Source organism: Belonocnema kinseyi, chromosome 8 (assembly GCF_010883055.1).
Source record: "Belonocnema kinseyi isolate 2016_QV_RU_SX_M_011 chromosome 8, B_treatae_v1, whole genome shotgun sequence".
Lineage (NCBI taxonomy): Eukaryota > Metazoa > Arthropoda > Insecta > Hymenoptera > Cynipidae > Belonocnema > Belonocnema kinseyi.
In genome coordinates, this window is record NC_046664.1 from 71,529,541 (window position 1) to 71,547,800 (window position 18,260).

The 18,260-nt window shown below is 33.6% G+C and overlaps 1 protein-coding gene across 1 annotated transcript in view; it reads left to right on the forward strand.

The window, feature by feature from the left end:
• The first annotated feature begins 9,183 nt into the window (after positions 1-9,183).
• LOC117178342 (angiotensin-converting enzyme-like) overlaps positions 9,184-18,260 on the forward strand; it is a 19,089-nt gene continuing 10,012 nt past the window's right edge. Inside the window, exons 1-3 of the mRNA XM_033369759.1 lie at positions 9,184-9,198; positions 16,502-16,862; positions 16,993-17,311. Of these exons, the coding sequence (XP_033225650.1) occupies positions 9,185-9,198; positions 16,502-16,862; positions 16,993-17,311 (694 nt within the window). The 5' untranslated portion in view covers position 9,184. The remainder of the gene's footprint in view (positions 9,199-16,501; positions 16,863-16,992; positions 17,312-18,260) is intronic.

Below are 18,260 nucleotides of genomic sequence, written 5' to 3' on the forward strand. Positions count from 1 at the left end.
TACAAGCTATCTAAGGATGGTACTATAGAACGCCACCTCAAGGTAGGCCTAGTGGCGCCATCCCTTGGTCAGGCCGGAAACTTATCAATCCACCCTCGTATACCCACTCACAGATGCTTTTGAAGATAAGAATAGTGCCAATAGATTCAGTATACCCGAAAATAAAACATATTAATGCTGACTTAGGTAAGCATAGATATCTCCTAAACTAGAACCAGCCAAAACAAATTTTCTAATTGATGTCGACATTTATTCTTATTCTACGCTATTGAAATAATGTTTCTTTTAACATATATAAGGTTTAAAAAACAAATTACCGTGGCGAATCATATTGTCCGGAACCCAAAATAATATTCTTTGTATTTATATTATTTTGCACGTTCACTTAATCTTAATGATTCCGAAGCTTCACCGAGATTGATATAATAATTTATATCAAAAAAATAAAATATTTTAGTTTCCGGTTAGAAAAAATAATTTGTTTTGTCGACAAAGTGGTTCCCCCTCGGTAGTTGTTTCCCTTATCTAAATCATACATTTGAAAGCCTCATATTAGAACAAATCTGAGAAGGTAGTACAAACTGGGATTTTTTTTAGAATTTTAAGGACATTTAAGCAGGTGAAAATATATTTAAATAGTACTATCACTTCGGGGATAAAAATGAACTCCTTCCGGACCAGCTATATCCGACTGAAAAAAATTTCGTTTCCTCAGGTAGGGGAAGGTGGGGGGAGACGGTGCACAAAATCTTTGACGTTAATTAGGCTGTAACCTGTAAGAACTTGTAGAAACAATTATTAGTTCAAATTTTCTCCAATTTATCATTTACAAGTTGCACATATGTTTTTGTAAATGAAGTGAAGTAATTTTTCATACTTTAAGTATCAAGCACTGTATGTTAGGTGGGGCGCTATGGAACACGCAGCGGATAAAACAGAACGCATACTGGGGCGGTATGGAACAATTGGAATATCAATTTTAATTTGTAAATAATTTGAAGAATTATTCAAAAGTAAGCAACAGATTAAAATTTATGCCATGGAACACAAACTCGGAGAGATATAATGTTAAAATACGTACTTCAGCCAGAACATAACCTAAAGAATTAAGGCAGAGGAAGGATAAAAGACATTAATGGAATTTAAAATAATAAAAATGAATATAAAAATCAAATTTAAAGAAAAATATCCATATTACTTGAAAGCTATGTAGATAAAAGGATGAAAAAACTCAATTTGAATACATCATTTATTTGTTTGGCAGTTGTTATTATTTTTTAAATATAGCACAAACAGGAACTTAAGTTTTTCGTACATAAAGAATTAACGAAAAGAAAATTAAACATCCTTCGATAAACCGTTTCTATTCTATTATTTTGCACATATTTAGCAAGCTTGGGACACAGTGTTGATGCCGCATATTTGTATTTACTTTCAACTTGGCGGTAATTTAACTCACCGTTTCTTATGCTTTCCATTGCCCTTTTCAAACTTTCCTTAGGCCAGTTATGTCTACCAGTATTTCTTTTATAATTTCGCATTTTAATAACTTAAATCACGTACTTTATCACTTTTTATTTCTTAGAAATATTTAGCAAATAACTCGACTAGCGGATGTTCCGGTGATCTATTCCGCCCTATTCAGCTTGTTGCATCTCGCCCCCCAACGACTATTTTATTTCAAATCCGCTATATTCTTTTCTAAATAATTTATAATTTAATTTAATTTCAAGAACAGAAAATTTAAACTTTATTTTTTGAAACTCTTGTAAGGGAAAAGAGAATAAAAACATTATTAGTAGTTTATTTTCTCTCGAAAATAACACCATTCCTGAGTTCTGAAGTATTAACAATTTGCACTTAATTTTTGATACAATTCACATAAAATATCAATTCTTTTTGCACTTTCCTCAACTCATTATACTTATTTTAATTTTATAAATTAATCTCAAATTTGTAGTGTGAATATTTTTCCAGATAAAGGAGCGTTTTATTTCACCCGCCTATTCCGTCGCGCCCCACCTTCCCCTATTATAGGCTGTATCTGCGAAATTTCCCCACAAGAGCGGCGCTGCATGCGGCATGATTTAAAAATGCATTATACTATTAGATAAATATTCCATAATTTAAAATAATTAACTTTTTGTACAATATGACGTAAAACACAATGGTTTTGAAATGATTTTAGGACACAAAATGCATATGTTCCATAAATCAATTCATAGAAAATAGAAATAGAACACATGAAATTACGTAAAATGTATACAGTGGATAAGCAGTAGGAATTTCTTGATGAACTGAACAAAATATTTTTTATGTTATCCCCATAAGACTAAAAATATCTCAATAGAAAGAAAAAAAGCTTAAGCTTCTAAGAAGAACTATTTTCTGTTGTGGTTTTGTCAGCTTCATACAAATGCAACTAAACTTTTGTTCTGTGCTTGACATGAAAAGCATATAACTTTAATAATATATACATTAGTAAAAATTTTTAAATATAACAAAAAATTATATTCACTACCAATTGTAAAATGTAATAGTATACATATATTTTTAACATGTATTAATTTGAAGTCTAATTACGTGTCGCAAAGTTAGGCTGCTTTTTTCTTCAAGAAGATGGAAAAATATTTCGTAATAAACAGAATTTTAGGAATTAAGCTTCAACTATAAAATAAATTTAACTATATTAATACACTTATTTATTTTTAAAACTATTTCTTTCCAACCAAAACAAGCAAGTAGGATTTTAGAAAATTAAACAAAAAAGCCTGCTGGCTTTGCGGGACACATTCTCATTGCGCACTGACCGCGCGGCTCGTTCCGCTCGCAAGTTTGAGCGCGCCTTGAGCGCGGGAATGCTGGTTCTCGCGCTCGGTCTTTGTGTACAGACTTTTTAAAAGTTAAATGAAAAAATTTGATTTTTGGATTTTCCATTATTTGTTATGCTGTCAAAATTTATATTTTCGATTTTTCAAGAAAATTCAAAAAGTTGTTATGATAATCTTGTAGGGCAGAGCTCGCCACTTCAAGCAGGTGCTGACTGCCACGACAAATTTATGACTGCCACCAAGTTTTTCTGTCATTTTTTTCTTCGTTTTCCAGTAATCGAGCGAAGGGTTACGACCTCGGTAAATTACGTCTCGCCGTCGTTCACGCCAGGGGTCTGAACCTTTATACTCGAATTTTCAATACATTTAATTTCCAATTTCAATTTAATTTTTAATTTATAAAGTGTATCAAATTTGCCTGCAAATGAAACCTCAAATTAATGCTTTAAAAAGGAGGAAAAATTTGGATAATTTTGAATGAAAATTCATAAAGAATAAAGAAAAACGACGGCCGCCGAAATCCTTTCCTTTTTATTTTGAAGATTGTAAATTCTGCTTCGAGTTGTACAATTTGATAATTGTCCATTGAAAATGTCCTAATTCTTATTATTTCATTCAACAAAGAATGAAATATGGCACATTTTGAACACAATTTTTTTTTAATTAACTTTATTTTCTTAATAATTTTTAACTACTCATTACTCACTAAGCTATATGAATATTGGCGAATAAAAAGTTTATATTCATTTTTATACTATATTTTATTTTTGGGAAGGATAAGGTCTTCCAAGCCCGGTGGGAGGTATAATGACCGTGAAGGGCTAGGAACCAGGCAGTATGTTTTTTGTTTTAATCGTAAAACAGTAAGAAAAGAAACAGAAATTTAAAAGCAAGCGTTGTGATGAGAATGTGTCCAAGCAGCAAGCAGATTTTTGTTTGGCCTTTAATGACGTTTTTCACGATTAAAGCGAAAAATACGCATCCTATCAAAAAGTGATTTATAACAAATTCATGGATCTTTTTCAAATGCACAATTGAGGAGTTCTGGACAAGAAGGCGACAGGCGCTCGAGAACGAGTAAGAGGATTGTCCAGACTTTTTAATGTGAAATTTTAAAATCGTGTTTTTCATTCGGATTAAATAAAAAACATTAGAAATTAACTTTTGACCCTTTTTGGACACTGTAGCCTCCGCTAGAGTGTCACGAATAAAACTCAAAAAGAAATTCGTTAATTAGTTGATAAACGAATTACTTACGGCGAGTTGAATGTGAAAAAACATGGTTTTTTCAATTTAAAAAAGTCAGTTTTTATTTATATACTGGAAAATTTGCAGCCCGAGAGAAAAACTGTAAATGGAGACTCAGGTTCATTTTTCAAGAGCTATCTAACTATATTTTTGGTTTTTTCAAATATTGAATTTCACTTTTGATACCTGACGTCACAGTCTGGACAATCCTTTTACTCGTTCTCGAGCACCTGTCGCCTTCTTGTCCAGAACTCCTCAATTTTGGTCAATTCAGCTTTGCCGTATTTTGTATAGTTTGGCCAAAAAATGTAACGTTTTGATTTTCCATGATTTTTTATGCTGCTAAAATTAGAATTTTCGATTTTTCAAGAAAATTTAAAAAGTTCTTATGATAATATTGTAGGGCATTTAAAAGCAAAATTTTTCTTTTTCTGACTTTTTTCATAACGTACGTTATTTAGCTTAATATGGTCATTTTCGTATGTGTTTTGGAATTTTGTAAATGCTGTAACTCTGGTAATTTTTCGTTTTATGAAAAAGTAATTAAAATAAATCAATTGAATTTTGTATCACTATGAACAGCAGTACATCAGCATGTCGAAGACGCAGACTTTATCTGATTGGCAGAGTTCGGTTAGTGTTAATCCTAAAAAGAAACCGGGAAATTGAAATGTCAAATAAAATAAAATATGATTAACAGATAGAAATAACCAAAGGATTTATTAATAAAAACTATCCCACAACTAAGTCTGAATTCACAAAATTAAGGACGCGAACTCTACTCCAAAGTAAGTACCGAGTACAAAATCTACAGCTCAACGAGGGAAGCTGAAAACAGTTTTCGAGTAGAGTATAATCTGCCGTAGTCTTCGTTCAATCGCACTTCACATACACCGTCACCCCAACCTCAAGCATCCCCACTCTCAGTTTCAGCCCCGTCGGTGTGGGTCCACTTTCCGAAGTTACACGATTGGAAAAGGACCCTCCCCGAAGATACCCGAATGTTTCCAGTTAATTCTGGTATTTTTATGGATATCGAAAGCGAAAGAGAGTTTCACACTCATAAATTAACAAGTTTCCTGAACGTGCTTAACCGAACCTAAGTAAATTGTCAAAATAGCTGTTCCTGCGAAATCTGTTAAGCCTGACCACTTTAGGGACCTATTTTCTCTAAACTAATTCATTTTTACCCTACCATCCAGACTTAGTTCTTCTTCCTTAATGCTAGTACAAATAAAGTTCAAGGACTCAAAAAAAAAGTCATAAAACTAAATTTACAATGAATGAATAAACCGCTGTTGACGGCTCGTAGAGCCTAGTTAATTATTTTAAATTATGGAATATTTATCTAATAGTATAATGCATTTTTAAATCATGCCGCATGCAGCGCCGCTCTTGTGGGGAAATTTCGCAGATACAACTTATAATAGGGGAAGGTGCGGCGCGACGGAATAGGCGGGTGAAATAAAACGCTCTTTTATCTGGAAAAATATTCACACTACAAGTTTGAGATTAATTTATAAAATTAAAATAAGTCTAATGAGTTGAGGAAAGTGCAAAAAGAATGGATATTTTATGTGAATTGTATCAAAAATTAAGTGCAAATTTTTAATACTTCAGAACTCAGGAATGGTGTTATTTTCGAGGGAAAATAAACTATTAGCTCTGTACGTCAGAACTTTGTATTTTGAAGAAGTCCAAAATTTTCCGTCGTAAAATCGTTGTAAATTTCTCCGCGAACTTATTCGAAAGTTTCCGCATAAAAGATTCGATTAATTTAATCAAACAAGATCGAGCGAGACGCAACCGTGATAGTCGCTCGTTACATTTGCCGACGCGCAGCGCCATCAGTTGGCCGCAAATTGTACTATGCCTGAAATAATAATCATAATTCTTCATTTCCACCTATTAGAGTTGAGAGCGCCTGCGTTACTCTGGATAGGAAAAACAGTCTCTAAATTATGCTCTTCCCCTAGATTCTCATAATAAATCTGGGTGGCTCAAATTTGTTGCAACTTAATTGAACATCGATTTTGGTGTACTTTGGCGGATCGGCGATTTTCTGTGATGAGTTCTTTTGGTTTCATGGATTCATAATGATCAGGGGTACAAAATGTTCTATTGACTCATATTGTACCGCCCCTCAGGTGCACCTGGATTCCAGACGATTTTAGCAGGTTTCTGGTTGTATGGAACCTGCTGTAAATTATTTGGCTTTTCTTGGCCAGGTTGTTACTTATGTATATATTAGTCCCCTTCAGTTTAGTTCGCTTTTAAATTATAATGCTTTTAACAAATCTTCCTGTGAAACTAAGTGGAAGTTGGTTTATGTGGCGTCAATTGCAAATAATAATTTATCTTTTAGGAGAAACTGAATGGTATTAAATAGAAAGATTTTTTTATCCTCAATGGTATCGGGCAAACCATAAATAATAACTTTATTTCTTCTCTTGACCTGTTCGATAGCCTTTCTTTGTCAAAGCTCCGGAAACTGCTTGTACGTTATCATATTGCGCTTTATTTCAATACAGAGGTTTTGCGATATCATTGTGCGATATCTTTTTCTCCGCGTAGGTACAGGAGAGATACAGAAGTCGGGTATAAAAATTCCATGACTGCTCCAGTTTCTCCAGTTTTATTATTGAAAAAATTCCAGGTTTGATCGCAAACTAATTTGGTGTACAAATGATTATAAATGCAAATTATTCAAATATCCACACTGTAAAAACTAGAGATCTCTTTTTTTAAATATTCTATTCGTGTCCTATTTTAGAATAGGATAACTTCAGGCTGTTATTTTTAATGAAAAAAAAAACGATTTTGGGATCCCACAAGTGGTCCTATTTTAGTACCACTCAAGACTGTTTTTTCTGAGTCTTATTGTAACACCTGAAACTAGCCCTGAAATAATACTTTGTTTTTATTCAGCACATTATAATATTTGTGTTTTTAACTGAATGTCTTATTTTTACTGAAATTCTAAACCTAAACTTCTCTTGTATGTACATTTGGGAAGAATGGCAAAAAGATACAGGAAGGAAGTAAACCATTTATATCCTTGTTACGTTAAATTGGGTAATATAGGTTCCAAGTTGAATAACTATACTGATTTATCTGCATTGTGGATGTAATATTCTGATTGAGAAGATTTCCAGCAAGGTATTGCTGAGTGGAATTTGCTTGTTTTTGAGATTTTCAATAATGTTTATAGGAGCCAGGATTGATGCAACTCATAGTAGTTCAGTCTACTGCGATATACTTTTTGATTTTTCATTTCTAATTAAAAATTTCTTGTGGAATATTGGAATTTTCTACGCTTTGTGCAACCAGAGTTGCGGAAGGATCTGGTAACTTTTTCTAGGGAAAGAAAGAATAAAGTCAGTCACGACTTCTCAAGATGCAGCCCACATTTCACTAACATGAGTAAAGGAACTGGAATTCTCTGAAACTGAACTTTGATTTACAATAGCTATTATTAATTAATTAAAAATTAAGTCTTTTTATTCATGAGTCGCTTTCTCTGCTCGCCAATATCTTCCTGGAAATTTGTTAGTTTATACTGTAGAAATGAATTTATAGATCTATCAGTGAAGTTTTATAAAGTATAAAGCTTTAGGTTTATCATCCAAAATAACATATCTAGGATAGAAATGCTTCATTTTCCCAATATTCTCTCGCCGAATTCCCAAATGTGTATGAGGAGCTCAGGTTTGCGACATTTGGCAAACGGGATATGCTAGTTTTGATTGTAGAGATAATTTGAAATTCTTTATTTTGATTTTATCGCAAATTTGTACGGTAGAACATATTGTCCTCATTTGATATATAATTCATATCCGCAAATCATTAGAATAAGTTTTTATACAATATGACAGTAAGTTTCAAGAAAACCTCCTCTTGCTCTAAAATAAATTCGATCTTCTCAATAATTTTGTTGATGAAAAGTAGAATTGGCGATATGAATCAATTTGAACACGTGCAATTTTGTGAAACTTTAGTGATTATTTGATATTTTTATAGAAATAGTTTGGAGTTTTGCTCGAAATAAGTTTTATAAACTGCATCCGAATATAGGCTAGAAAGTCTGAATTCATTTGCAGGTTAAAAAATCTTCAATTATTCTTATTGCAATTGCGTTATACTTTTACTTATATTTTTCAAGTCAGAGTAAAATAGAATTTATTAAGATATCTTATATTATTCTCTTATATGTTGAAATTTTAGTTTCTTTCACATAAAATCATTTCAAATTAATTTATTCTTATTATAAAGTAAAAATTATGTTTGCATTAATTGCTATTTTTATTCCTCTCCGTATACTTGCTAATTGTTAATTTGGCAGGCGCTGTTTGTGAAAAATATAAGTCCACTGAGTCGGTAAGTTAGGCTCTGGCCGGGCTCGGCATTTTATTTGTGGTTTGGTCCTGACTAAATCCCCAATTTTGGGCAAAGTTTCTCCTACTTTGGGTCCAGCTAGCGCCATGATAAATTTCCACACGGGAGGTTGTTCAGAAAACTCTTAATATCAAAATTGTTATTGTTGTCAAGTTTCCTCTAGATTTATTGTCCAATAAAGTACATTTAGCTCTGAATTTAAGTTATCAGGAATATTTTTCTTTTTTAATTTTCAATATATTGTACGATTTGATACTTTAATTATAACTTATGTGCATATATATGCTTCGTCTTTATATATTATTATTTTAGAAGAAAAAATGCGTATCTAAAAGTATTACTATCCTTTTATCCGTTCGAAAAAATTTCCAAGTAATAAATGTATTGACTCTTTGATTTATTAATCAGCTTCAGTTAGAATGACATTTCGCGAAATTTATATGGAAACTGCTATCATAATTTTGTCAAGTATTTTGCTTAATCATTTTTTTAAACTTCCAATGTTCACATTATAAGCTTGTGTTTCAACGCAGTATTCTGCTAATAGCAGTAAAAATTGTAATGAAGATAATATTTTGTATTGACATTGTGCTCGCCTGACATTCGTTCATACATACATATATATGTTGGGGTGGGGAAAAGTATATAAAAATTGCAGTTAGTCACCTTAAAAATACAGTGATTCCTTGATGTTGAGTCAGAGAACTGCCATGATGTTGCGAGCGTACGTTTTATATAACTTTCTACCAAATTTGTTTAATATTAATACTTATATAATAAATAACACTATAGACTTTTTTACATGGCTGTCATCATCCTGAAATTTAAATATATCATATAATCGTTTTTTAACTTTATGCAGAAAGATTTTTCACCTATTTAGATACCCGCAGTACATTTTGTCAGGAAAAATAATATATACTTTTGGATCCTTTTATGTTATTGAAAATCGATATAAATTATTGTATCATTGAGCTTCTTCATATGATCTTATTATACTCTATTACGAATTCAAACACAACACGTACAAAATTGAGATTTATGTCATTTTTTTGTTTCAAGGATAATTAGGCAGGATACAATTTATGGATTTAAATAGAATTACCGCTGTGCAGATAGAATTTTAGTTGTTTTGAACTATATTTTCTGACAATTTAGATCTGACAGAAAAAAAACCTTCATGCCTTAAAATAATCATATACGTCGTCTTTCGTGATTTTGAATATATCTACGATAGGGAGGGGACAATTCTTTATTCGTTTTCTAAAAAGGTTTCATTTAAAAATACTCGAAATTTCTATGTTTATTGTTTTTGGATTTTACAATTTCGTATTTTAGTTCTTCATCCGTAAGAAAACTTCTGGAAAATAACATTTATTTATTTCTTTGCTGATATCTTTATTTTCAGTCTAGCGAGTCAACTGCAGTTAAAATATTTTTGAAAGGATATTTAAATATAGTATATTTTATAACTATGAGAAGATCTTTCTATTTCCCTCACCATAAAAATTCGGAGAGATCTTCCCTGAGCCATACGCAACAGTTTTTTAACAATCCTTATGATTAAGTCACTTTTTATGACTGTGGATCGGTTCTTCACACTGCTCGAAAATCGAGTTTGAGAGCCCACTCCATAAGTATAAAAATATTCCGATCCAATAACGTGTAAATTATCTAGGTTCAATAAAATAAATTAATCCTTCTCGCACATTAGAAGCTTTGTTTTTGTTAAATTCAGTGCTATATATTTTCCTGAAGTTCTGAAAAATGATAAAACTATGAAATCATCGCTGATTGTAAGTTCAGTTTTGCTTATTTTGTTACTCGCAATACATTTTGCAGTATAGATAATATTTTGTATTAGCTTTATGCTCGCCTAACGCAAAGTACATGTGTTATAGTAATATAAAAGAAATTGATTCTTAAAGTTAAGACAGAACTACCGTAATGTTGCGAACGTAAGTTTCGTATAATTTTTGTTTAAAATTGCATAATAATTTATAGTGAAAATTCGTACAGGTATGCACACTATTTATATGGCAATGTTGCAAGCAAAAAGACTTTTTGTGTGCAATTTTGTAGGATTCATGTGGTCGAATGTGAAATTTTGAGCTAAATCGGTTGATATTAAAACGCGCCGCAAAGATCCGTAAAACGCCATAAAATTCACATCGGAAAAATTTTGTTTTTAGAAGAATTAGGTTGTCATTTCTTGTTTTAAACTTAGCTTGTACCGAGCAAAAATATGGCACAAAAAATTAAATTGACCACTTTCTGCAAAAGTGACATATATAAGCCATACTTTTCCTTTTTCTACCATAAATTATTTTTATGAATCAGGTGAAATAATTTTTAGACTTTATCAAACTAATTTGTATTTAATTAAACAATTTATAAATTGTTGAAACAATTAATTATTATTTACTTTATAACTTTTTCTTAATGATAGGTAGAAAACTGTTTTTTTTTTAATTCGGTTACCTTTGTCACTTTTTATTAAATATGTACGTCACTTAAATATTTCTACTTCATTATGTAGAAAATTCGTATTTGCATAAATAATGTTATATTATTTTAACAATTTTGTTCTAAAATAAAAGTTTTCTAACGCATTTTTTTCGTTAATTCATGCGGCCATTTCTTATAGATAAAAATAACATCTTTTGTTAAAATTATCATCGAATTGTTTAAATAATTTACTTAAGATTCATTGTACGATTTTCTGAAAATGAGATTTAAAAATTTGCCACTGCGTGAGTACATACTCATCGTGCGCGGCTCGCTGCGCCAGAAAGTTTTACAGCGCTTAAGGCGCGCGACTGTTGGTTCTCGCGCTTTGCGCTCGTCCTTTGTATTTTCCCCTAACTTGTGCGCAGACTTTTTAAATGCTTAGGTTAAGCATCGAAAAATGTAATTTGGTGATTGTGAATTCTCTTTTGCTAATCTTCTTTGGCTTTAACGAACATATTCCCATCACGTAATTGATGCCTCGCACTCTACTTTGTACACAATGTGACTCTGCAGATATTGTAAAATAAGTAGAACATACATTTTATTGCAACTTGTGTCGTTTTTCAATCAAGTTAGTTTGTTTATTTCGAATGTTATTTTTTACTACTTAAAATAAAAATACGCATGCTAGCTTAAAGTGGTTGTAAGCAAATTTGTAAACAATTTAGGCGACAAATTGTGTTGAATAAAATGTTACTAAAGCTTGTGTGCTATTTCCAAACAGTGAATTCTTATATTCTCATTATAATGAGAAGGTATTGATTTTATGCAAAAAATGACTTTCGCGGATTCCATAAAATGTCAAAGTTTGCAGGCCCTCTAAGTAAGAAAAAATAGTTTTAACGTCGGTGTCTGCCTGTCGCCGTTGTCATTGTCGATATTGTATTCTGTAAACACGGTAACATGTAGAAATTTTATTTACGGCTATTTATAGTACATAAAAATACATGTTTTCGTAAAAAAGCAAGATTTAAAATTACATTTTTGGACTGACAAAAGAAACTATAAAGAAAGGGATAGTCTAAAATTGTTCATTCAAAAAAGAGCTAAAAATTTGTCATGAATAATTTTTCGATGGGACGCGTAGATTTTGTTTGAATGTATGAATAATTTTAAAATAAAACGAGTCAATTTTCTTTTAATCGTAAAAACAAGATAAAAAATAGAAAAATTGAAAAATGATACAAACAAGGTAATAAAAAAACGTTGATTCAATATCAATGCATATTATGAATTGAAATATAAATACGAAAAAATATGGAAGTATTGATAATAAATAAAATTTGTGCTTAATTTTCTAATATATGAATGAGCCATCCCAGGCTGAGGTACATGCATAACTATAATATAAATTTGATAACAAAGTGCTGAACATTATGTAGAAAAGTTAACACTTTGGCCAAATTTGAGTGCAAAGCACGAGAACGTGATGAGAATGTGTTCGTTACAGCCGAGAGAGCTTTGAGAAAAGAGAATTCGCATCACCAAATTACATTTGTCGATGCTTTGACCTTTGACTTCTAACGGTCTGTGCACGAATGTGGGAAAAATACAAAGGCCGAGCGCGAGGCGCGAGATAGATACATCATCGAGCCAGTGAACCAACAGTCGCGCGTCCTAGGCGCGCTTAAATTTTCGAGCGAAGCTAGCCGCGCACGATGAGAATGTGTCAGTTTAGTGGGCATATTTTTTTACATGTGTTTTAATAACAATAGCCTATAAACAAATTTGTAGATGTTTTTTAGTTCAATAATGTTTGTCCTTTCATTCTTTTTGTCTCTTCTATGTTTTTTCAGAAATTCTATTTTTTATTTTCAATGCTATTTTTTGCGAATGAAACAAGTACTACGGTTGCTATCAAAAAATTATTCATAACAAATTTGTAGCTCTTTGTTTAAGATAGATTCTACTTCTCGTTTGAATAGCTCACAAAGAATTCACTTGCAACAAAGTAACAGAAAGTTATACAAAACCGAGTGGTGAAGCGTGTAGATTAGAAAAGAATTCTCGAAAAAAATATAGCTACATTGGCCGAGAATTGAGATAAGCTTCCACTTGGGTTAATAGCGATGTCATTTCTCCGAATATTAGAGTTGCATCTACAAACCCGTGTATCTAACAATCTACCGTCTTCGATGAATGCGCCAGGCATCTGGGTATGTCCATAGATGATAGCATCGCAAGTTTCTGTTTAAAACTTCCTCATCATGTCGCACAATCAACTAATGGTGATTTAACCGAATCTATCTTGGCTCCTGTCCCCGACAAGGTTTGAACTTGAAACCTGAGATCTGAAATCGGTTGCCATAGAATTCCTAATGTTCGGAGGCCAGGTTCCTGTTCAAATTCAAAGGAAATCGATATTTTACGAAATTCGAAAGTACCTCCTCTGAGTGCCTCTTCTTGATTTGTGAGATACTTCTTCAGTACGAATCCGCCCGTCTGCAGAAGGTTATCTAATTTTCCTCGTATGTTTACTAGCTCTTAGAATGCCATCTGCTTCAGATCAAACATCCTCCACATAGATTTCCTTCATCAAGATTTTCCTAGCTAAAGGGATGCTGCCACGCACTCTCATCTTCTGACAGATGATGTAGGGTACGGATAACCAGATATGGTAAAGATGTTAGACCGAAAGTCATTGTCCTCAAACAATAGGTTTGAAACTCCTCTTGAGAATTTGGCCTTCAAAGAATGTTATGGAACACCTAATCCCCAGAGTGCAACCAGATATGAGAGTATGGGTCCTAAATTTAGCAAGTCATTCAGAGACAATCCTACTTCGGTTTTCTGGAAACCAGTGAAAATAATCCGTACCCTTGTACTTGACTTTTCTCTATAATCACACAGTGATGTGGCACATACTGTCCTTGATCAGGTCGACGATTCTTAGGATTGATGACCAGGTCCATCTGGACCTACAGGGCATACTCATGTATGCCCTTTTCAATATTCTGTTCGCAGCGTAGGATCTCTTCATAATCTTCTGTCCATACTCATCATGTTCGATAAGCTGATGAGCGAGAATTTCCCGCGGCTATAAGTCGATCCTTAAGCGGGAGGTGCACAATATAGCGCCCGTTCTCCGCTCTTTGATGGGTAGAGAGGAAATGCCTCTTACACTCTTCTTCCTCTGAGTTTCATCTGTGCACCTTTTCCGGTATATCTTCCGGAATAAAGAATTGACAAAACAAATCGAACAATTGTATGTCGACTGTACCTTGTAGTTATATCACTGTCGTCGGGGACTCCAAAAATTCCCGATACTATCCAAACCAAGGAGGTACATTGGGCAGTGGGAGTACCAGGAGGGCCTTTCTATATCCCCTCTTTGATGACGCGGGAATAGATTTCTGAAACCGAGATTATTTCAATTAGTCTAGCCTAATCAACTAATAGATCTGCCAGGGTTAATTGTTTTAGATGGTTCCAGTTAATCATATATATGCCATTCGGTGTCATATATGACGTGACCCTAGAAAAAACTATTGCACGTACACGGGAACTCACGTTGACATATGTTAGATATATCACTCTCAGCAACACTAAGCCTCTGGTAGCTCTATCCCATTGCTCTCTGATTTCTATTATGGGGATGATGGCCTGATACTTTCACAGCTTAAATCTCCTTACATGTGCATCAGAGACAAATGATGATCAAGCTCATTAGTCCAAGAGAGTACGGAACACATGGCAGCTTCCAACAATCTCTTCTGTTATGATAAGAGCAGTAGCCAGTAGCACAGAATTATCTGGTCATGAACTTCATGAACTAGGTTAGATGAGGTGAGAAATCGCTAGATCTGGAAGTGTAGAGCCAGCCTTAGAAAAAGAAAGGACATAAGAATATAAGGATATAAGGAAAGGATATAAGAATGGTAGGATTAGTGACTGCTGGTGGAATAGCTATTCCAGCAGTTGTTTCAGTTAAGGATACATGAGCAAATTGTGGTGATTTTCATCGCATTTCTGACATCATTTTTGGAAGAGCAGTCCTTGAGGGACAGTCCTCGACGTTAAAACGTATATACGTATTTGACGTCATGGGAACGTTGTTACCAACTATACGAGCAGTTTTTCCGTTTCACATTTTTCGTTGTCTTGCTGCGACCATTGCTCACAACGTGAGTATGCCGTCAAATACGCATATAGTTAGAATCACGGCGCTCACGAATCTTATTCTAGACCGGCCCTCACTCAATGTCCTCTGAGACAGATAAAACATAAACTATGTTTCTTCACCAGCTACCGACGCTGATCCACAGTTTTTGTTCTATTCTGAGAGCAATATAAGACTTGATGCTTAGCAAAACAGAGTGCGCAACCCCCTTCTCCATTAGAACCCTGGCGGACCGAAGGAACGAATGAAGCCTCTACAAAGTACCCGTAAAGACCACATTGGGTCCCCATTCGTTTACTTTTTTTTTTAAACTCAAAAAAACAGCAAGATCAACTTTTAAACTATTCAAATTCGGATTCTACGTTAAAGTTTCTATTAGAAACTCACGGAGTAATCGCAATACTTTTTTTTGCAGCGTTAAAAATGTAAAAAAATGTCATTAATTTCTGCTTCAAGTGCATCCATAATAGCTCAAGCAGTATGTTGCGCGCAAAGTTTAAAAATAAAATTTTCTTTCACTTGCATCGCAGCGTTGTTGTCCGAAGTTTCCTCTGTGTGGCGCTAGCATCCAGACAAAATTCTTAATGTTACCGACGGATCGCTTATTAACTGTTACTAACAGAAAGTGCACTTGAAGGCGCCTTCAGCCCATGTATATGACAGGTATTTTATTTTAAAAATTTTTTAACGCTGGAAGAGAAAGCAATTCGATTACTTCGTGAGTTTCTAATGCAGATTTTAAAGTAGAATCCGAATTTCAACAATTTAAAATTTGATTTTGCTGTTTTTTAAAAAGGAACCGAATGGGGACCCAAGGGGGTCTTTACGGGTACTTTGAAGAGGCTCCATTCGGTTCACCAAGGAAGCATTGTGAGCTTGTGTCTGTAGACCTCGTTTACCGTTATTAAATCTTGCAGACTTATCCTTCATTGCAGAAGATACAGGTAATCTTCAATCATCCAGTCATTCCAGAGTGCTAACCCTGCAGATGAGGAATTCCATCAATGTAGCGAAGGTGGTTATTACCCGTATCTGAACTATTCTCATCTTTCCCATGCACGTATACCAGTAGATCACCCCAATGATCCGTTGTTCTGTCCATTGCTCCTGAGCATCCAATAATCTTATAGGCGTCGTTGATGAATTACTTAAGATCCGCTGAGTCCGAAATGTTTTCCTAAGAATGTATTTAGAAGCATTCGATTATTATCGTAGCATTGAACTGAAGTATTCCAAATCCGCAAAAAATTATCTCCAGTAGTCGGTATAATAGAGATCAACTGTACTAGCTCATCCGTCGAACTCACTATAAGATAGGAAATGCCTCATAGTTCACGGCGAACTTCTCCCCATTAAATTAGCATCTAATAAACTATTTTCAATTTTCTTTTTCTAGTCTACTCGCAATAGCAATTCTTGCGACAGCAGGTTTTACACAGGAACATAAAAACTCTAAAGCTGCAACTAACAATAATCCAAATGAACTTCTGAAGAAAGCCAAAGAATTTCTAGCCACAGCCAATAAAGAGGACGGTGAATGGATCAATAAACAATTTCAAGCAGACTGGAATTATGATACTAATATCACGGATGCAAATTCAGCAGTCAAACTTGAAGTCTCTAACGAGGCTTCAGGATTCAATAAAATATTGTGGGAAAAGGTTAAGTCTTTTCCGTGGAGGGAATTAAAAGATGAAAATGTCAAGAGACAGTTCTATCTGTACAGCAACATTGACGAATATTCGTTGCCAGAGAAGGTTATTTTTAAACATTCTGTAATTTTTATAAATAAGTTTACTGATTATCTGACATTAACTTGATCTTTATGATATATAGCCACGGATTATGCCAATGAAACAATTAAATTTGTTTTTATATAATATATAGGAATTCAAGGAGTATGCTGATATTAGGAATCAGATGACAGAAAATTATTCCACCGCAAAATTATGTGATCCAAAAAATCCGAAGAATTGTACTTTATCTCTGCAACCAGAAATAGAAACACTCATGGCCCAAAGTCGTGATCCTGAACTTCTCTTGGATATTTGGAAACAATGGCGAAATGTCATTGGACAAAAAATCAAGCCACTCTATCCTAGATATGTTGAGTTGGGTAATATGGCTGCAAAGTTAAATAATTTTACTGACAAATCTGAAATGTGGCTGCAAAGGTATGAAGCAAAAGATTTTGAGCAAGATATTGGTGAGTAAAAAAAAATATTGAATAAAAATCCTCAATAGTTAATTACACAGCCACACAAAAAAAAGTGTGCGGATCTGGTAACAAGACACACGTATTCCTATGGATTTTGGGACGCTGAACTCAAATTCGGTATCAAAAATCACCCATCACGTCATGGTTTAGCCATAACCTCAAAAAATTACGAAAAATCATGCAACTGTGAAGAATCAACCCTTGCATGATATGAACTTATTTAACATAACTTTACCCAACAGAACCTGACCTCATCTAACCTGAATTAACAGAAATTTATTGAACTACACGTAAAGCTCTGGATGCATATTTTCGCAGTAGCAAATGTGTACTACATCGAATGGGTCATCTCGAGCCTAACCTAAAAATAAATCTAACCTAGCCTAACCTAACCTAACCTAACCTCACCAAACACAATTAAACTGATTGTGTTGTCCCGTTGTTTTTGCGGTATCGTTTGAATTAGCTTGGGCTGAACTTGCAAACAGGTCTAACCTATCCTAACCTAAAAAAACCTAACCTAGCCTAACCTAAACTAACCTAACTGAACTTCACGTAACGCAATTAAACTCATTGTGTTGTCCCGTTGTGTTTGCGGTACCGTTTCATTCAGCTTCGACTTAACCTACATAGAGGTTTAACCTATTCTAACCTAAAAAAACCTGACCTAACCTAACCTAGCCGAATGAAATTCAACCACACGTGTAGCTATGTAAGTGTACGGTTCTCAGTCTTAAATGTGTGCTATATTTAATAGGTTAACTCGATCTTAACCTACAAATAAATCTAACTTAACATAACCTAACGAAATTTTGCTTAACGCAACACAACTTATCTTAAGTATTCCCGTTGTAACACAATAAAATTCATTTCATTGTACTACAGGTGGTTAAAAATTTAGACGCACATTACTCATTTGAAGAAACTTAGAACTACA